The sequence below is a fragment of the Coloeus monedula genome, assembly GCF_965178545.1.
Source record: "Coloeus monedula genome assembly, chromosome: 6".
In the NCBI taxonomy this organism is placed as follows: domain Eukaryota; kingdom Metazoa; phylum Chordata; class Aves; order Passeriformes; family Corvidae; genus Coloeus; species Coloeus monedula.
The window spans coordinates 56,389,721-56,411,094 of NC_138786.1; the positions used below are offsets into that span (position 1 = coordinate 56,389,721).

The following is a 21,374-nucleotide window of genomic DNA, read 5'->3' on the forward strand; positions in this document are numbered from 1 at the left end:
CAGGCACTGAAAGTCAAGATGGGATCCATCTTAATGAACTGCAGATGTGGTTTTAGTAACCAGATTATGCTTGTTCTGTTATAAAAGTATAATTTAGTAAATAAGTCTGTCAGACAGTTGCTGTGAATCAGTAGGAGTAACAGAAATAGTCACTGTCAGTGATGTCAAGTGTCATACCCACCCAAACCAGGCCCAGCAGGTGCTACTTTCCAGAGTCAGAGTGCATTTCCATGCACTGAGCTGAACACTGTGCACTTGTGTGAGCAGCCAAGCATTTGGAAATGTCTCGTAGTAACTCAGTCAAGTATTCATCCGAGAAGCATGAATTCAGTTAACAATGTTCATAGTCTAATACATTTTTGTGTTTCTGCTGGCTGGGCTGCCTGAGCAGGATTTGTGAAAGGGATAAAAAAAAGATGGAAAATATTAAAGAGGAGATTCATCATGTGTGTAACTAACTGATGTTTTTTGTGCAGTTTGGCATTAACAAAACTGGATATTCTCGATGTCCTTGATGAAATTAAAATTGGTGTTGCCTACAAATTGGGTGGAAAAAGAATTCCATATTTTCCAGGTAAGTTGTTAAACCTCTATGTTCATTTTTATCTTTCCTGCCTGTTAAGCCACACCTCCTGGGAAAGACTGTTTGCTTTTTAAAATCAGATTTGATTTCTTTTTCACTAGACATCCTGTGGCAATTTATGGAGCTGCAGTATCTGTATAAACATGGCTGTACCATTAATTGGCATTTTCCATTCACCATGCATCTGTGTACAATGGCAAGAACTTAAGAGCAAATAAAATCTTGTGTTAGGGCCTCTATGTGTTGTCCCATTAGATTTTTTATTGGCAAAATCAGGGATCTGAAAATCAGCAAGACTCGAGTCAGTGACTGTGTATCATTGGCAATAGCATTTAATGTAGCAAAATTGAAATAAAAGCTGTGCAAAAATGAAATGGAAACAAGCAGAATAAAGCTGCTTCTGGATGGCTTTATTAAGCTTTATAAACAGCAACAACACTGTGGTTAATAAAAATATATATTGCCCCCTCAATAATGTTTCACATTAACACTTTTTAGATGGAATAATAAGTAACTGTTTTACATTAATGATGCTTTCAAGATATGTGTAACAGTCTCTGCTAAGAAAAGAGGTTGGGTCTGTTGAGCTATGGGAGATTCTAGAGGCACGGAGTAGGCTGGCAGCAGCCAGCTTTCCCACCAGTCTTGGTGGTTCCAGTGGCTATGGACACAATGAGAATTCCAGTGGGGAAAAGCTTGTAGACATCAGAGTTTTTCACAGGACTGATTTAACCTTGTTCCATAAAGATAAAACTCTCTGAGACAGTAATGCCTTGTCTACTGTTTTATTCTGTGCAAATCTGAACCAAAAAGTGGAAGTCCTGTAAACCTCAAAAAATCTTATTTCCTCAAAAATAATACTGTAGTGTTGTTGTTGACTCCATGTTGACAGCGTAGAGTACATTCTACAGTTTTTGGAAGGGGAAACTGCATTCCTGGATCCTCTTGAATCAGATTTATCTTCCTAAGTATCAGAACTTAATCTAAATTAAGAATAAAGGAGTGAATGAATGAACAAACCAGTAAAAACACTGTTTCCTCATGTATCAGATTTTGAATGTTGTCAAAAGATTTTATTGGTCACAAGCCATAGGTATGTCCTCTTAAGGCAGAGGAGCCAAAATCAACTGTGACAGAAATGGTTCTCCCACAGCTAACCAGGAGATACTACAGAAGGTGGAAGTAGAGTATGAAACAATGCCTGGGTGGAAGAGTGACACAACTGGAGCACGAAAATGGGAGGACCTCCCACCCAAGGCCCAGAATTACATCCGCTGTGTGGAAAACCATGTTGGCGTGCCAGGTAAACCATGTCCATATGAGGATGCCACAGCAGACAGACAGACATAGCACTGTGGAAGTGCTCAATTTTTTAGTTGGAAGTCACTTTGGGCAGGAGGGAACAGAAGTACCAGTGGTTGGGCTGATGGGGGTAAATGACAGCTTGCCAAAAATCAGGAAAGGGTGTTGTTCAGCAGGCAAGTCTGCAGTGCTGCTCAGAGCTCCAGGCTGCTGCTGCCAAGGATTTAACCAGAGGAAAGATAAACATGTGTTGTTCTTGGCAAATGGCCACCTTCTGTCAGTGAAAACTTTGGGGTCTGTGCACCATGCTCCAGCATGTAGTTAGGCTGATGTCCTCATCTCTTCCCTTCCTTCTGCATCCTGCACTGCATCCCTGTTTGAACTTAGATGTCTTTGTTTTGGTTTTTTTCCATTCTTGCTCATATAAGGAGATGTGTTGCATAACAGGTACAAGATTGTTTAGCCCAGTCCTTCTTCTTTGGAAAAATGAGAATCTTAACATCATTGATCTGCAAAGGTGAAGCCACCCAGTTTTCTTCAAATCTAACTGCTAGAGCTCTAGAGGTGCCAAGAGCTCTAGAGGTGTGGCATGAATGGTGAAGTTTGCAAGGGAATTTTCACAGTAACAAGCTTACAAATCTGGCACGTGTGCTTTTGTTTTCCATAAAGCGCCTCAAAGGTCACATCAGTGGAGTACAGGCTGGTTACAACTGTGGCAATTCCTGTATGGGTCACGGATCAGGAAGCATCTGATAGCAGAGACTGAAACTCAGAGAATGGCCTGTTTGTGGTCAAGGACACACAAGGGATGTGTAAATACAGCTGCCCTTACTTGTATTCCTTTGGGTCTCTGTGTGAAGTTAGGACGCCTTGCTAGGTTTGATGGCTAAAGGAGAGACCTCTACCTACCATCAATTCTATAGCAACTGTGGGCAATAAAACTGAAGTGGAACAGCTACAGTGTAGAATTTGGGGTGGCTGCTCACACTGGATAATGTTTATAGTTAGAGCTTTACATCTAAAAATATTACTGTATGTAGACATCGTTGTCTCCTGTTCCACATCATGCAGACTTCAGAGTCTGGCAGAGCTTTGGCTTCCTCTCTGCAGGGATGTAGCTAAACATCCTGTCACTCAAAACAATGGCACTTAAACCTGCAACAAACATTCCTGACTTTCTATTAGGCCTTCCATCAGCAATGCTTTGTGTTTATGGTATAATTATTTCATGCTTTCAAACTTCAATATACTGCACTTTTAGTCCAGTAGTGCAGCTGGAGTAGAGAGATTTTTGACAATGAAACTTCCTTCCTAAAATTGGTCAGTCTGTAGTGAAGCATGATGAAAGGTGAAAATTATTCCAGTACATTGATTATAGTATTTACTCTCAGTAATTGTTCTAACAGATGTGTTTTCCTCCCTAGTTAAATGGGTTGGAGTTGGGAAATCAAGAGAGTCGATGATCCAGCTGTTTTAAACAAAAGAAGAACTTCAGTGATGAGAAGCACAACTTGGTGTTCATCGGTTCCTTACTGCTTTCTCTTTAAATGGAAATGCTATTTAAAACAAGCAATTTCTTCTAGGAATTAAATAGAAACACAACATATATTCTGTATTGTAACATTTTATTTAAGTTCTCAGTAAATTCAGTGTAAAATCCCCTTGATGTCCGTCGTCAAAAAAAGTCAAAAAAAGTGTTCCTAACAAAATAGGGAAATAATTTGTTTTCAATTGATCCATGTTGCTATTTGAAAGTACTTTACACCTATATAGTATTTCTTCTTGTTGAAACCAATATTAAGCCTTTTCCAGTAATTATTGGATAACTTTGGAATTGCAAAGCTTGGATTTTTTCCTTCAAATCTTAAAATATCTGTGTATCTGGGTTGGCAGTACTAGGACAGATATTGTGCACTGAAATTGGTTGAATTTAAAGATTTTCAGTTTATAAAATACAGCAAAGTTAGATGGGTATATTTGACTGCACAAAGCATAGCAAACACAATTATGTATAAATTTTATATAACATTTTTAACAGCCTACTAAAATGAATGGAGAGCAGCTAAAATGTATTTATCACAAAGCCTATCCTAGTAACGGAGATAACATCTGTAAAGGGGCCAAACTGGACAAAGCTGACCTGTGTAATAATTCTTTGAACTGTGGTGTGTGCTAACAGGCTGGAGGCTGTCAGGTGTGCAGCCTTTCTTTTATGCAGTAGGGAAAGGAGTGAGTGAAGGTGGAAGGAAGAGTCTCCTCAGGGTACAAAACACATGAGCAGAGTGGAGCTGAGACAGCATGCTGCATTTTCTCCATGAACCTGGGACATTTCTTCCTGCTAGTCCTGTGACTGTAGTTTCCCAAGTTCTACTGTAGTACTCTGTTGAGGAACTTGAGACTTGTGGCTCTGTAAGGCACTCGCTTCCACAGCTCATAGGTTTCCAAGAATAAATCAATGCATGACTCAATGATGACTGCTGCAGTATTTACACCCCTCACACATTTTGACCTTCCTCAGCAAAATGTAATGCCTATTTATAAAAGGGCATGACATGTGGCAGCCAGGGTTGGGAGATGGAGAAGATGTGGAGAGGTCCCAGAATCTTCAAGAATGTACTTGGAGTTCTTTGTGGATCTTCTAATTTATGAAGAATGCTTCTAATGGTTATGCATCAAGAGCTCTCAAAAAAGGCCGACCTTTTTCGAGAAAGATAATAAGGAAAGATAAAAAAGATAATAAGAAAGATAAAAAAGAGGAAAAAGATAATTCTAGAGATGGAGTTATTCCTTAACTGCGATATTCTCCAAGTAGATGTTCCTGTTTTATATGTCTCAGAGAGCTGTAGCAGTATTTTTGTATCATTCCCATGGGCTGTGGAAATGGCATCACATCCTCAGTGATGCCATTATGTACTGTGTAAAAATAGCCCTTTTCTGATATGGTAACTCCAAGGGTACAAAACGATGACACTTGGCATTAGAAATGGGGAAAAAAGGAATACCTGTCAGGAGGATCTTGTGCCATACTCATCCCCTTTGTCTCATCTCACTCAATATCAAATAGCAGATAATGTTCAAAGCCATATGTGTCAAGAAACACTTTTAAAAGTACCAGTGCAAAGCACTAAATGTAAGTCTTTACGGATTGCTGCTTGTAAGGCAGAATTCTTACACCATCCATCTCTGGTGCAGTCTCTCCATGCCCCAGTTCATTATAGAGTCTGGCTTAATGCACAAGCAAATACCCTTTTTCTCTAGGAAAAAAAAAATAATAAAAAAAGAGCCCAAAGCTGTGAATCTTTACTTCTGTTTTAACTCCTTTGTCCATCTTTGACAAATTGTTTAGTCTCACTGCTGCTGGTTTTGCTATCTGTAAAATGGCAATTAGGAATACATCCTCACCTCTTCAACACTGCCTTTTGGAGTTCCCTGGGTCAAGCCCTGCAGTCCTTGATCTGAACTGAGGAGGAAGCTCTCCCCATGGTATTTGTTGGTGTTGTGATGAAAGACCAGTGAGATTTCTGACCTTACTTAATGATTGTGAAGCACTTCTGAAAGGTACTTGGAAAGTGCTAATTATCACAAGCACTGTGAAGTGTGCCTCATTTATATGAGACACTTTAAGAATAAAGATGCTTGGAGATACAGTAATTAAGTTTTGTTTTCACATGGCTTAACCTTGTGACATTTGCCGTCTGAGTGATCTAGAGCTGTTCCTTTTCTTGGCCCCATCTTCTTCCATGCGTTTGTGCCGGGAGGTGGCCGCTGTATTTAAGCTTTGCCTGATTTATAGGCAAAGTCCACAGTGACCAACAAGCCACTCGGTGTGCTGCATAACTGGATTAAATTAACAAATCTAAACTGAGTACTTGGCATATTGAAGACAAAAGCTTTTATAGCTTAATTTTCACAGGATTACTTTCCACCTAATCTTTTTATTTTCCATTTTTTCCATTAAGTATCCATTAAATCCACATGGCCCGTCTTTGCGTTCAAGGATTCATCAAAAAGCCCAGTGATGTTGTCAGTGAGCATGATGTAATAGGCAATTATCCCATGACTTACTCTGTTACCATAAAAATAATATCATGCATTTCATTTCATAGCATGGATATTTTAAATGAAAGTTTTACTCCAATTAGATTTTATATGTGCTGACATTGAGTTAAATGTGAGTAAGTTCAGGCTTTTACCAAAAAGCTCTTTAATCTACTGAGAGACACAGTGCTTAATAAGAACATTTTAATGTAAATTTCCTTTAATTTTGGCTGTTTTCCATGTATATTATTTTGTATTGTTTGGAATTTCATTTAATAACAATCACTGTGATGAATTTAAGTACTTCTTTCTCCCCAGCCAAATTCAATAATAATGGCTAAAACTGGTTGATGCATCATCCTGTTTGATATCTGGATGGAAGAATAAGGGTAAACGTTTACTGAAAAGCTGTAATTTGTAGTAAAGATTATAGTTCTTTTAAGTAGCAATTATAGATTCACTCCTGCACAGTAAGTTTTGAGATATTTTCTGACACTAACCCTTACAATATGGCCTTCTTAGTCAGATATACGCTTCCTAACACAGTCAGGATAGGATTTTGAAGCTTTTGTAATTTTTTAATTTGGCTATATATGGTCTTACAGTTCTGGCATGATGCACTTTATAACAGGAAAGAAAATTGAGCATTTCCATAGTAATGTGCAATCTATACTTACACCTTATGCAGATTTTTTTCAGATGATTTTTGATCCACACCCGTTTATTTTGTCCTTGAAGATGTATTAAAACAGATTTAAAGTAACAGTGCTTGGTCTCTATTTCTCTTATTTTTTAACAAAATAAACTTCATTCAAAAACCTGGTTTAATATTTCATGAATTTTAGAAAATAAGTAGCAGCATTAGTGAACGAATGTATGTTTCCTCTCAGTCTACAGATTTTCAGTGTTTGGCCTTTTTTCACAAATTCCACAAACTTTGTCTCCCTTTCCCATTTACAAACTCTGAGCGTGGATCTACCTTTACCACTGGGCTTCGTGGTTAGTCATCTTTAGTTAGCTCACCTGAGTGACCAATGGTTTTATGCAGGAAAAATACATTTTCCAATTGATGCAAAAATTCTTGCAATAAAAGCTGGCTCAGAACAACTGATGTGAACTCCATGAAGCTCCTTATCAGCAGCACTGTGAGAGAAAGCAAAGGTTGATATTGTCACAGATAAACAATTAACACCTCTAAAATTGAGTGGGCTTTCAGATAAGTACTGTTAGGGCTTCCAGAAGCCTCCATAGAAACCGCTCCTTTTCTCATCTGTTTCAGGAGCCAGAAACAGCAGGTAAGTGACCTGTCCTGTAAATGACAGCAGGTCAATGCCTCACACACCACTCAGGGCAATGCCTGAGACCTGTATGAGAATTGATCTGCTAATTAATTAGTATTTCTTCATTCCTTTGCATCAGTTATATATAAAAATATAAATGAACATATGTCTGATTTCACATAGAATGGGCTTGGCAGCTGAAGCATCTGAAGTAGTGTCATCTAAATCCATGTCAGGCTGGCAATGCCTAAGGCAAAAAATCAAACAACCCCCAAAAAAGCCACAAACACACAAAAAAATTTTAAAGAACCAAACCCAAGCTGGAGAGCTGTGTCTGATGATTGGGATGGAGGAAATAATAGACATTCCTGCCCCTTTCCTCTGACAGTAATTCTTAACATGGGGTCAAGTTCTAGCCCACTCATTATTCCCTGTGGAAGTGGCTTTGCCTCCTGTCCAGTAACATTTCATGTTCATCAGAGAGCTGGTTTAAAGTGTCAGATGTTGGCAAAAAGGATGAGCTCACATCACCCTTTTAACGAGGCATCAGGCAAGAAAAGAAATCCAGCTCCAACCGTCTTATCTTTAGAAGTCCCTGTTTGTGGCAGTCCATCAGCTGTAACCCAGGGGTTTGTTGGTCACTAATGAGTGAGTGTGTTAGTGCTTGCTTTGTCTTTTTATTAGATCCAGATTGCCAATGACAAAGAGGATGCCTGAGGCATGGAGCCTGCTCGACTGCCACAGTGCTACACGATCCATGGCATGAGAGAAGCGGGATTGTACAGCCTGCTTCAGGGAGGTGGGGAACTGGGTCCTTTTTTTCCCAAATCACTGGTCCATCACAAACAAGCTTTGATAATGAGTGCGTTTTACAGAAAGATTTCAAGATTTTGCCATTTAATCTCATACACTTACAGGAAATTAGTTGTTCTATAATACTTTCATGTGTTTTTAACATCTGTAGATTTCTGGAGCAGACACTGTTCATTAAATATTTGCCCATCAGTTCCATGAGATGGTAAAAATAAAACAGGAAAGAAGGTCTTTTGTAAGTACATACACTTTATATCTTCCATTAAGGTAAAAAAATTTTGGCCAACAGCTGCATTTTTCAGTGGTTGAAAACAGTACAGATTTTAACATTATCTAAATAAATGTGTTTGGCAAGAAAATGTCTTTGTCAGGGATAAAAAAACCCAGACACATGTGCGTTTGAATGTTTTCACAGTCTCAGGATAATACACCCTTCCTGTGACAGGCATTACCTTTCAGGAGCTAAGCACAGACACCAGAGTTTACATAGCAGGGCTGTAAATAGTGCCTCAGATAGCAGTGTTGGATTTCAGGTGATACCTTTACAGTGCCTGAGGAGTGGCAGAGCACTTCAAACAGTTTAGGTGGCTGCTGAAATCCTTAAAATACCCTGGGCAGAGTCACTGGAGACAAGTTTTCTTAAGGACTGCAGAATACAGTCAACTATACGTGCCCTTCCAGCAGAAGTGGCAGTATCCACCTTCATCTTTCCCCACAGGAGACAAAACTTCTCATGCTAGCTGGGCCTAATTCTTCAAATGTGAGGAAATTGTGTTTGCCACTGAGGTTTGTGGGCCTGGCTGGCCTGTAAATGGAAAAGATCCAAAGCAAGTGGTGCTGGAGTCAGCTTTTGGAGAGTCTGACAAAATGACAAGTGTGGAAATACAGTGTATTACCAGTCACGATAATAAAAAGGTATTTCATGGCATTCTTTGCTTCTGAAGAGGAAACTCACTGTGTCAAACCTACAGTAATTAGAGTTATGTTTCCATTGAGATTCTTAAAATAGTGCAACCCTCTACCATGAATGGAAATCTGCCCTTTGAGCTCTGAATTCCAGAGTGGCTGACAAATGGCAAAGACATTGATAAGCCTGGGCGCTGGGCCATAGAAAGCTCCTGAAGCTCAGGAAGAGGCTCAGGGTTCCCCATGTCTCAGTACACGCTGGGAAGCGCCTGCTTAAGGAGCAGCTCAGGTCAAAAACGACCTGAGGTTTAAATGAGATGTCAGGATGAGTATGAGCCAACAGTGCACTTGCATCTTGAATAAAGCAGATCTGCTGGGCTGTACTGAGGGGGGTAATGGCCAGAAGAGGGAGGGAAGGTGCTTCCTATGACTTATGTTGATGAATAGTACCACAGATTCCTGCTACATGTCTGCTGGTATCCATTGCAATGCATGTTTTCTGTCCTTAGTAAAGGGGTGAAGAAGAAAAGGAGAATTGGCAAGATGATGTGATGTTCTAGTTTCAAGACAGGTAAGACTCATTTTGCTCCCAGTGCACAGTCAAGTGTATGTCAGTACCATGGTCACAGATTTGCTGCTCAGTTCCCACCCCACAGCATTGAAAACAGGCAGTGCAGTTCAGATTTCATACTTCAATTTTCTTGTGCTTCATTTCTCCCAGCCATTGAGGCTGTGCCTTTGTGGTGACCTTGGCAATGACTCTTATCACTGTTTCATGCTTTCGTTGGAAGCCGGGATCTTTCAGAATTCAGAATGCACTTTCACATTCAGGAATGGTCCATGTAGCTGTACCAACGGGGCCTCAGTCATGTCTGTCTGAGATAAAATATAGCTTGTAGACATTTACTGAGTAAGTTCACAAAAGGTTTGCCTTGTCATTCTGAAACAGCATTAAGCTTCTATCTATACCTTCTAAAGGAGATTATTAGAAAAGGGGACTAAGACATCAAACCCATTCCCTGAGTATTTTGTCCACTGATTGTTAGTATATATGTTCTGCAGAAAAAATCATATGGCTTCAGTGATCTCTATTTGTGTATATTGGTACCGGAATAAGTAACATCTCCAGCTTTGCCAGAAGAACTGAAGTTGTAATAAGAAAGCAGGAGGCTCATGTGCTGGGTGCTGGACCTGGCCTGAAGAACAACCCATGCCTGGGACAAACTGGTTGGGGGCTGTGAATTTTGAAGAGCTAGGAGGAATGTCAGGCTACTCTTCTCCCTTATTCAATCAATTATTCAATGCCAGTATCACAGTTTTATATTTGAACCAGCTGCAGCAGTGCTACATTTGTATATTTAGGTAGCCCTTCCTACAGCTTAGGCAGTGATAATGGATCAGTATTAGAGGCTACACTGAACACCTTCACCAACAATCTGGAGATCTTCTAAATCTTGCAGATAGGAAAGGAGAAAAGAAGGACAGGATTGTGTTGCACCAATATCTTCTCTGAAATCCTCATGCAGAAAAAAAAATCAAAAAATATTAATGCATATGCATAAGAAGCTTCTGAGCATAAATACATGGAATAAGTTATAGATTTTAATATACATGGAAAAGAAGTCAAGTGAAAGAAATAAAAGAAGTTAGCTAGTTAAGTCATTACAAATAGGGTAAGGCATTTTGTCTATTAGAGATTGATTTGCCCCACACTATGTAATTAAAATACTAAAGCTGGTACTGATGAAAGTCTGAGCCCTACGCAAAATGCATTGACGATTTCCATGCAGAGGAAACATGCCAGCAGCACAAAAAAGTCTCATTCTATTAATTGGCACCCTGGATGGTAGGCCTAGGACTGAGCATTACTTTTATAGCTCATACCACACCACTCATGCAAATTGCTCAGCAGAGAGCAGAGAATGAGTGCCTTCAAGACTTCCCAGCATAAATGGATTTCTTCTGCAAAGGCTGCGCTCAGGAAATTTCCACATTAGTCCTTGTGATGGTCCCTGTAGCTGTGCCATGTTATCCTGGCAACATTCAGGGAATTGCCTTGACTCTGTGCAGCTTCTGTTCCCTGCACAGAGATCTCTGTGCAGGGCTGACAACACAGCCACACATATTTAAAATAAACACATTTTGTGGGCTGCTGCTGGGGATGGTTTGTTAGACATGGTGAGTGTAGAGTTGGGTTCTTGGCCAGCCTGCACTGACAGTCCCTTTGAGCTGAGCAGATGGACCCTGAGTTATTCCATCTGAACGGATGCTCTGGGGAATGGAGAGAGGAGACATGGGGAATGTTGAAAGGAACAACATATAAAGCTGTCTCGAAGCAAGGGTTCACTTCCACAACAAGATAATAAGAGCAGGGCTGGATGCAGCTGCAACATGGAGTGAGGAAGGTTTTGCCCAGCCCTTCCCAAGCCATGTGTGGGAGAGGATGCTTGTACTGTGTGGGGATAGTGAAAGCTACCTCTCAGAGCCTCTCCCACAGAAATCCACACTGAATAATGGATAGCACTGCTTGGACAAAAATGTAAAGAATTCTTAGGACAACCACCTAGTATTAAATCAAAAACATCGTTGCCTGCAGAGAAAGAAAACAATACACTTGTCACTACGTTAGGCCAGCAACAGCAGTTCTCACTGTCAGAGCTCATAGTCCTTTTTTCACTACAGGTTTAAATAACCTGGAAAGAAGCAAACTGAAAGGAAACTGTGTTACAGAAATGAAAGCACACTATGGAAGGGCCAGGAACAACAGCAACCATGAAAAAAAACTGGGGAAAGCTGCTCTTTTGTAAACCCCATCAGCACAACAATAACATCTTTGTAACAGCAAAAATAATTTATAGTTTTAAGGGTGCCCTCTAGTGAGTGAGATCCTCGGGTGTTCTGATCTGCTGAGCAGCACTGGTGTATCTCAGGGCTGGCAGAACAGAAACACCCTCTGAAACTCAACCACGCTGTGCTAATTTAAGAGCAAGCACTGGCTGGGGTGCCAGGATGGCAGAGCCTTGGCTTAACAGCAACATGTCTCAAGAGCCAGCCCTTAATCCTGCACATCACTGGCTTATCAAATATTTTTTGGATGTGCAAATCAACTCATCAAGATGTGGGCATGAACTCTGTGCTAGCAAGTCCTCATAAACCAACAGGCCCTTGTGAACAGATAATGTTTGAACCAGGTGTAGCCCTCTGAGCCCAGCTGTAAACACGTTGTCTGTTAAGGCTGACGTACTAAGAAAAGGACATAGAAAAAAGAAAACAGCCCCAAGCCCTTCCAGTGAAAGCAGGTTTATGCAAAGAGGGTTTTTTTATCTTCAGATCCATATTGCAGAGCAGAGAAAGGACAGTGCAGTGGGACTGAGCACATGGGGCGTGGTGCTTTACCCCAGGCCTAACAGGGGATGTGTGCCCATCCTGATAGTCCATCCCATATAACACAGGCTGCATGCTGGCACATGGCCAACTACAGGAGCTATTATAATATACTTTCCACTTGAAAGAATTTCCAGAATATTCCTTTAACTGTTTTAGCATGAAAACATTAGAGAAGAACTAGCAAGTTGGTCAATATCCACTCATTTGATATCAATTCAATTAAGGAAACTCCATATTTAAAGAGGTGTAGGAGGCAGTGTACCACCTCTATGTGATGTGCTTCGATATCTTTCTAAATGGCCTAGTAATGAAAGAATAGAACAAATGGGGAATTTTTACAATGAACCCATGGAGAGGAGGGCTTTGGTATAAATGAAATTGAAGGGAAAGTAAAATATTTTGGAAGTCTGGATTGCTATTTATCTGCCACCTGTTTCTGAAATGGAGCACTTTGATTTGTTACTGTAAGTTTCCTGCAAAACATGGCATAGAGGGAAAGAAGTAAGACTGATAAATATTTAGATTTACAAAGCCAAATTCATCCATCCTGGTATTTTTCCTGACCCTGTCTAAAAGAGAAGGCAGAATTTTCTTCAGTTTGCCATGTCCCAAGCTTGTAAGTTCTTTCCCTTTTAAGAAAGCTTTCAGTATTGAATTGCAATGCCTGTGACTTACACTTTGATTTTTATCTGCCTGTTTATTTCTAATTATGTTTTGGAGTAGTTGAAAGCATTGACTGACAGGTAAACATTTATTATAATTGTCTCACAGATGAATCAGATGGATCAGAAACAAAAAAAAGTCTTTAAACCTGTAATTGCTTGTTAGAGTATAAAAATCTAAATCTACATGTTTTGTGGGCAGAGTCTGTAGTACTTCAGGTCAGAATGTGATACACTTAATTAAACTGGTCTCAGCGCAAAAGGAATGCAATGACAGTTGTTACAAAGGGCTCAGCATGATCCCAAGAACAGGATATTGGTAAAACAGAGGAAGTTTCTGCCCATTCAGTGTGTTTCTAAGTACTCTAAAGAAGGGACACAAGCAGTGAGGTATCAGAGAGGTGCCTGTGCAGAGCTCTGGGGCACCCAGGGTTCCCTCACTTCCCACAGTTTTCCAGGCCGTGAACTGGGATGTGGCACAGGTGATGTGGATCAGGACATGCTGCAAAGGAGTGCTTCAATGTGCAAAAAGTATTTCAGCTTGAATAAAAAGTGGAGACAACTTCGTAGTCATGGATGTTAATCAGAGAGTCAAAAGGGAATGGTTATTCATTGTTTTTCATAAAATCAGACATAGGGGGCACCCAGAGTTCTTCTGTGTCTGCCCTGAATTTCTTGAAGCACTGGTAGAAATAGAATACAGGAAAAACAGGCTTAACAGCAACAGTCCATTTTGCTCCTTAAATTTGCTTACTGGAAATGGAAACCACTGAATATATATGAAATACCATTTTTCTTTTTGCCGTAGCTGACCAAGCTATCAACCAGGCAATTTGTCTGTAATATTCACACAGGAGAAGTAAAGTAGCAAGAAAAATACTGTAATTTTTATTCTCTGGGTTTTGTTTTTTTTACAAAAAGGTTTTCAAGGATAAACCAAAATCATGGTATTTCACAGTTACCTTCACTGATCTGGGATGTATTTGGGCTGCTTTTTCACATTCAGAATCTCATTAAGCAACCTGAAAAATCACCAGCACTTATTTTCAGGAATGCTCAGTGCCAACAAGCTTTGCCAGGTCAGGTCTTTCTGCTACTTCTAAATCACCAGTGGATCCTCCTCCAGGCTCACTGCTCTGAAACTAATAAAACACTCAGAACCATTATGCTGGGTAACAATTCAGAAGACAGGCAGGTGAACCAATTCCCTCCCTGCAGGGTGCTCAGGCCTGCTGGTACAGAGCAGAGAGAATTTTTTTGCCTTCATAGCTTGCAAAGTAGCAGGTGTTGGTGAAGGTGAGTCTTGCAAAGCAATTAAGAGATGTCACCACCTGAGGCTGACTCAGAGAGTGGCAACAGAACATTCCTGCAGTGGGGTAGTGGTGGCAATGTGTCAAATGTAATCAGACCTCAGGGAAAGTTGGACTTGGTGATCATTATGATTCCCTTCCAACTCAGAATATTCTGTGATTCTGTGAAAGTGCCCTTAAATTTACTCTTCAGTGACAGCACCAGCAGCCTGAGCTGGTCCCTTTCAAATCTACTTTGTATTTGAGATCAGTGTTTCAGAGCACTCCTTCCTCACAAGTGGAATAGTGCTTTTAGTTATTTCTTCATATTTCATCCAGTTCTCAGACAACTTTTATCCACATTTATCCCATGCCACGTTAATGAAACATGTGTGATCCACTGTCCTTTATCCTTATGGGGCTCTTTCCAACTGGAATTACATTCTGATTAACCAATGTTCCCCAGAGAACTTCAGGAACATCAGAGTGTATAGCTAATGAATATTTACAAAGTAGCTTCCTTAGACAGAAAGAAAAGGCCACGAGTTTTCAATATGCAGTTGGAAAACTCTGCTGAACATCCTTAAGCATGCATTTACAAGTATGTGCAGAAAAATCCAAAGCAGAAATCCTTACAGATAAAGGGACAGTGGCAGGAGTAAGATTTTGGAGCTCAGAAGGGATTTTTGGGAATCGCTGCGAGTTACAACCATGGCTTCCACTCCACAGAGCAGAAGACTGGGCTGATCAGCTCTACAGGAAAAAAAAAAATCACATTAACCTCTATGAAAGCAGAGTGGTTGCACCTGCAAACTATTAGCAGTTCAGCAACTCACTCTCATCATTTTGGTGTTTGGACGGTGCTCTCAGGCACTGGTGTGATTTTTAGGGCTGTCCTGGGCAGAGCCAGGATGAAGAGATTGATGATCCTTGTGGGTCCCTTCCAGCTCAGGATATCCTGTGATTCTACAGCCATAGTTAGACACTGTGCTCAGTACTACTGCTCTTGGTGTCTCAATAGTTTTGGAAGAACTTGAGCAATGAAACCAGACAAAGTTAGTCCATTAGGTATTGTGGCCCATTTTCAACACACTGATCTATGTTGTATATCTTGCATAATTGTATTTTTATATAAATTATTGCCATTCTAAATCTTGTGCTAGTATTGAAATTGTACATTGAAGTTTTAATGAGTTTTTAAATGAAAGAAAGGCTTTGAAAAAATGCTGATTCTGTCACTACTTTTTGGGGAGATTGTTATTGTTTGGTTTTTGGTGTTTAGAGGTTTTCTTTGTTTCTTTGTTTGTTTCTTTATTTCTTTCAGGAAGAAATGTACATCTTTACTTGATAACTTGTTTTTGACCAGAACAAAACAAAGAAACCATGAGTAAGTCCTTCACTCTTAGCAGACTGTAAGTTCATTCATGGAATAATCACTCCTATACTTGGTTGTGATTCTGTCCAGAATCCCACAGTACATACAGAGAAAGTTTTGAATGCAGAGACCTCTCTGGAAGAAATAAAACTCTCTTGACAGATCACCTCCTTCAAGTGACACAAAACAGCGCCTGAACTGCAACACCAGTTTTAAACTTGTTTGCCCTGAGGAAAACAATGTATTTTCAAAATATACATAGTAACCAGACTGGCTGCCGCTTGGAATGGCATCTGAGGCTTTTAACCCATGAAACCACACCTGGGCTGCTATAGAGCCCACCTGTAAATACCAAATTAATTGCAGTAATTCCCTTTTACAGCAGAAGGCGTCGGGGAACTCCAGATTTAGCTGAAACTGTCAGTCTCCAAAAGCTAATATGCCCGCAAGTGGTGAACCCACTCCTGATGTTGGCTGGTGCTGAGGAGCCCACCAGAGCCCCCTGGCCAGACAGGGGTTCTCCAGCCTCTTCGGTGGTTTTAAAAAGTGAATTCTTGTGCCTGTGCACATTTCTTTTGGTTCCACAGCATTCAGACAGCCCAAACCTGGGCAGGGGGTTTAGGCTGCACAAAGAGCTCTGTGAGCCCAGCATAATGCAGGGCCCTGCAGGAAGGGAAAAGAGGGTTCATGAATGATTTGGATGCAGGACTGGAAAGGATGCTAAGTAAGTCTACAGATAAAACAAAATTGAGAGGAGCTGTTCCTTCCCTGGAAGGCAGAGGCCTTGCAGAGAGACCTCGACAAATTAGAGGGTTGGGCAATCACCGATTGTATGAAGTTTGAAAAGTGCCGCTTTCTGCCCCTGGAGCGGGGCAAACCTGGATGTAGAGACAGACAGGGGAGCTGGGAAAGGGACCTGGGGGTCCTGGTCGATGGCAAGTTGAACATGAGTCAGCAGTGCCCTGGCAGCCAAGAGGGCCAGTGGTGGCCTGGGGTGCATCAGGTACAGCATCGCCAGCTGGGCAAGGGAGGGGATTGTCCCGCTCTGCTCTGCACTGGGGCAGCCTCACCTGTGCTTGGGGCAGTTTTGGGTGCCACAAAATAAGAAAGACATAAAGCTCTGAGACAGCTTCCAAAGGAGGGCCACGAGGGTGGTGAAGGGTCTGGTGGGGAAGACATATGGGGAGTAGCTGAGGTCACTTGGTCTGATAGCCTGGAGGAGACTGAGGGGAAAGCTCTGCGGCTCCAACTTCCTCATGAGGGGCAGAGGAGGGGCAGACACTCATCTCTTCTCTGTGGGGACCAGCGACAGGACGTGAGGGAATGGGCAGAAGCTGTGTCAGGGGAGGTTTAGGAAAAGGTTCTTCACCCAGAGGGTGGTCGGGCTCCGGAACAGCCTCCCCAGGGAAGCGGTCACACCCCCAACCCTGACAGAGTTCGAGGAGTGTTTGGACAATGCTCTCAGGCACATGGTGCGAGTTTTGGAGTGTCCTGTGCAGGATCCTCGTGGATCCTTTCCAACTCAGCAGATTCCGTGATTCCGGGTTTATTGACAAACCCGAGTCCCAGAGCTGGTTTCGCCTTGCCCCGCCGGCTCCACGCTCGCCGCTCCGGGCGCACGGAGGTGACGCCTGCGGGGCGGTGGCATCGGGCGGGGCGGCGGGGCCGGGCCGGCGCCTCTGCCAACCCCGCCCGGCGCTCGGGACGGGGCGGGAAGAGAAATTTTCCTCTGTAAAGGAAGCTTTCGCTTCCCTGCGGAAAGAGCGGAGAGGCCGCCGTTCCCGAGCGCCCGGGCCGGGATGTGAGGGAGGCGGTGGCGCGACCGTGACGCGGCGCGGGGCGGGGCGGCCCGGCCATGCCGAAGCGCTCTTGCCCCTTCGGGGACGCGGCCCCGCTCCAGCTGAAGACCCGCGTGGGGCTGCGGGAGCTGAGCCGCGGCGTGCGGGGCGAGGACTACCGGCGGGAGGTGTTCGGTGAGCGGGGGGCGGAGGGGGGAGCGCCGGGCCGGCCGCCCCGCCGGGGGATGTGGCCGCCGGCCCGCGGCCATGGGGAGCCCGCCCCTCACTCTGCTCTCCTCTCCCGCCGCAGAGAGGACCCGGCGGCTGCTCTTCAGGGGTGCCCAGGCGTACATGGAGGGCGCGGCGGCCGCTGCCCGCCCGGCAGAGCCGGGGCCGGCCGGGGAGGCGCAGGGCGAGGGGCCCGGCTGGAGCGGGCAGCTCCTCATCGGCCACGACGGGAAACTGCAGCGGCGGCCCGCGGACAGGGGTGAGTGTCCGAGGTGTGTCACGGAACCGCGCAAACCCCGAGCTGGAAGGGACCCATGGAAGGGTAACTCCTGTCCCGCCCAGGACACCCACGACGTTTCCACCATGAGCCTGAGAGCGTTGTCGGAACGATTCTTAAGCTCTGGCAGGGTTGGGGCCGTGAGCACTTCCCTGGGGAGCCTGTTGCAGTGCCCGACTACCCTCCGGGTGAAGAACCTTTTCCTAATATCCAGCCTAAACCTCCCCTGACACAACTTCAGGCCATTCCCTCGGTTCCTGTCCCTGGTCACCACAGAGACCAGTGCTTCCCCTTGGCTTTCCCTCACAAGGCGGTCTGTACTACCATGAGTAGTTGTGTGCTGTGTAGTTCTTCTTTATTGACTTTACTTAAAGGAAGTGTTAGATTTGAGCCGACGGATTTCCGAACTGCCGCGTGTATGTTCTGCTTTAAAATCCCTTAGCCTCTTGCTGCTGAGCAGAGAAAGAACCAAGACAGTTCCAAGAGGCGCTGCTCCCTGTCCCCTTGCCTGCCCGAGCGTCCTGCGAAGTGCTGCCGCCTGTAGCTGTGCGCGGACGCGCCGCGCTCCGCAGCTCCTGCGACTCCCAGCTGCTTTCTCTGCCTCGCTGTAAAGCTCATCCATTCTTTACCGTGTCTTTGCCGAGCAGTTCCGCCCGTGGGAGCGTCCAGAGCCTGCTCGTCGTGTGTGAGGACGGCCGATGTGAAGGACGCGTGTGCGCAGTGTGACCGGTTCGTCTGCCAGAGCTGCAGCAGGCTCTGCAGCTGCTGTAACACGGTTACCTGCTCCTTGTGCTCCACTGTTGAGTAAGTGCTTTTCGAGTTTTGAAGCTTATTTTAATTGCACGTACCCTAAAAGCTGGATGCAGCAGATATCTAGCTCATGCATGTAAAGAACTTAAACTCTTCCCATGCTTTAGCAGCAGTGAAACTGAAACATGTGAACCGAGATGCCTGTGTGAAGCAGTCTTATCAACCTTAGTGCAAGTCTAGTTTAGCTTCGTATTTAAATGCTGTAGGAGACAAAAATTTCTCCTGCTTTCCCACCAGCAGTATAGCATGCTGGTCAGTGCTGAATGCATGCACTCCCTAGGAATAATCTTAATTTTTTGCCCTCATAGTTAACAATTCTGTGACACAAAGAAATGCTGAGTGTGCTGTGTGGGAGTCCCATGGTTGCAGTTGATAATGGAAGAGTATGCCATTGTTATGTTCCAGAAACAGTAGGCACATTGACTTTGTTTCTTCTGCTTTTGTTTTTTTTTTCCTAGTTATGGTGTTGTGGGAGAGCAAGTTCTCTGCAATGGTTGTTCAATATTTCAAGTCTGAAACTTGATGAAATAACCCTTGTGGCTAAAACGTCCATGAATTTCATGAAGTCTTCTCCTTACAGCTAATCCTTTTAGCATGTGAATTAGTTATGGAATTTCTATGTTTTATATCTTTATACTGGACTTTTAAATATTGTAGCTAAATAAACATTTATATTTTAAAGCTTTTTAGATTATTTTGAGTCAGCTTTCTCCTTTTCCCTAGCTGTGATATGCCTGTCTGGAAGGGACCACTCTGTGCTCTTACCTGGTGTTCCTGATGTGATACAGGATTCAGAATATTCTCTCCACATGTTGGTCATGTTAGGACACACTTTTGTGGGATCAGAATAGAAATCAGTTGCTCCTTCTGTGCTTTCAGGTGAGTGTGAATCCATTCTGGACACACACAACATTTTCTTTGTGAGCTAACTAGGAAAACCAGCCGGGCATGAAGGCTTTTCCAAATAAAACAATGTGCTAATTCTGGTTAAGTTTTTTTTAAGCTATCACAATTTGTGCTTACTGACAACTTGAATGGTTTTAATCTTTCTATGGTAACTTTGATAGAAAGAGCAATAGCACACCAGGGTTGGAGTAGAAAAGCTTTTCTCAATAGTTAATGTTCCAGTACCTCCACTGAAAGGTCTTTCTTGGAAAGCAACTTACCTGAATGAGTTGATCATCTGTACCATAAACTTTATGTTGTCCTGAATACCCACTCAGAAATAGCTCACAAAGTGGTCTGAAAATGGTTGATGCTCAGGGGTGCCTCTCCATAAACCAGCTCACTCCTCATTTTCCTTTCAAATCACTGCAGAGGCTTAGTATTGTTTGTGCTGTAGGAGTGAAGTAAAGTGCTACTGAACAGCCCCTCTAAGTAGTTTTCTTTTACTGATTTTGCTATGTTTCATAAAAAAAAGACTTTTCATCTGGCAAACCAACTATGCCTAAGAGAAAACTATGGTGGCCTTTGCCTCAGGAAAATGCTGATTTGAGTGGCTGATTTCAGACTGTAGGATAAAAGGAATAGATTTGACACACACAAAAAATGAAATCCTTGTGGCACAGCTAATGGTCTGTTTCTCAAATTCTTTGCCTTGAATTCCTGAAGCAAAGCCTGCCTCTCATGCTTCCCAGCCTTCTCAACTGTGATTAGTATGTTTTGGGTGGAGTAACCTTGTTTTACCTGTTTTGCTCCACTTTAGCCATTTCTGTTTGAAGAGATGGAAAGGCCCTTGCAGTGCAAATTGAGAGCCTGACTTCTCCCTTGTGGGGACACCTTTATTTGACATTCTCTTGGAGGCATTCTGGGTATTCGCATGTCGGAATACTGCAGCTACCCAAAGAGAGTGGTAAATGCTCTAGCAAAGGGTGGGGGTGGCTGTTGCTGAAGAGCAGCAGTTCTTCATAGCTGCACTGGCATGGCTTTGGGTGTATAAGCCACAGTGAAGTGCAGGATGACATCCTTTCTAGCCTCTGTAGCACTTTGTATAACCATGCAGACACTTTAAAAGCGCTTGTGCCCTTTAGCGTTTCCTGGGGGGTGTCACTTCACTCTCAACCATCTGTGCCAGCCTGGACTGACCATCTGTGCCAGCCTAGATGTGCTGATGGATCTGGTTAGTTTTCCTGTTCTGCGTGTTTTGGAGCCAGTTAAAGTGGAAGACTTCGCTGGTTCTTACTCCAGTCTTCATTTTGAGCAACTGTGAAATGTCTCTTATCTTCGTCCCTGTAACAAAGTCTCAAGTCAGGTGAGTAGTGAAAGAATTAGTCAGGGTGTGCAGGAATTCTACAGCATTATCTGTCTTTTCAAAGTTCTAATAGATGAAGTCAGGATGGTGGCAGACCCCTGGTGCAGTTCCCAGCTGTCAGGTATCACAGAGCAGATAAAAATGTTGCTCCTGTGGCAATCATTTTAAACCACAAAGCTGAGTTTTGTGGATGGGAAGAACCTGTGGCTTACTGCATTTAGATGTTAGTTTTAGGAAAGAGTTTTAAAACTTGGCTTTGTTTCATTTGAAGCTTTAAGCAGTGAACAAATGTGTTTTTCAGTCAAGCATATTTTTTCAAAATGAAACCTTTAAGTATGTGTCTGCTTTTTCTTAACTCTCTCCTGAGGGTAAGAGACTGAAAACAATGTTTTGCT

General features: G+C 42.9%; 2 protein-coding genes across 3 annotated transcripts in view; both read left to right on the forward strand.

Moving 5' to 3' along the window:
• ADSS1 (adenylosuccinate synthase 1) overlaps nucleotides 1–6,686 on the forward strand; it is a 28,134-nt gene extending 21,448 nt beyond the window's left edge. Inside the window, exons 11-13 of the mRNA XM_082283586.1 lie at nucleotides 477–574; nucleotides 1,737–1,886; nucleotides 3,310–6,686. Of these exons, the coding sequence (XP_082139712.1) occupies nucleotides 477–574; nucleotides 1,737–1,886; nucleotides 3,310–3,362 (301 nt within the window). The 3' untranslated portion in view covers nucleotides 3,363–6,686. The remainder of the gene's footprint in view (nucleotides 1–476; nucleotides 575–1,736; nucleotides 1,887–3,309) is intronic.
• Nucleotides 6,687–17,452: 10,766 nt separating this feature from the next.
• SIVA1 (SIVA1 apoptosis inducing factor) lies at nucleotides 17,453–19,590 on the forward strand. 2 transcript variants are annotated; one of them, XM_082282795.1, is made up of 4 exons: nucleotides 17,453–17,608; nucleotides 17,724–17,900; nucleotides 18,566–18,722; nucleotides 19,452–19,590. In XM_082282795.1, exons 1-4 carry the CDS (start codon nucleotides 17,491–17,493, stop codon nucleotides 19,504–19,506), a joined length of 507 nt encoding a protein of 168 aa, XP_082138921.1. In that variant the 5' UTR covers nucleotides 17,453–17,490; the 3' UTR covers nucleotides 19,507–19,590. The 2 variants fall into 2 exon arrangements, with proteins under 2 accessions (XP_082138921.1, XP_082138920.1); XM_082282794.1 differs by lacking the exon at nucleotides 19,452–19,590 and adding an exon at nucleotides 19,187–19,403.
• Nucleotides 19,591–21,374: the final 1,784 nt, after the last annotated feature.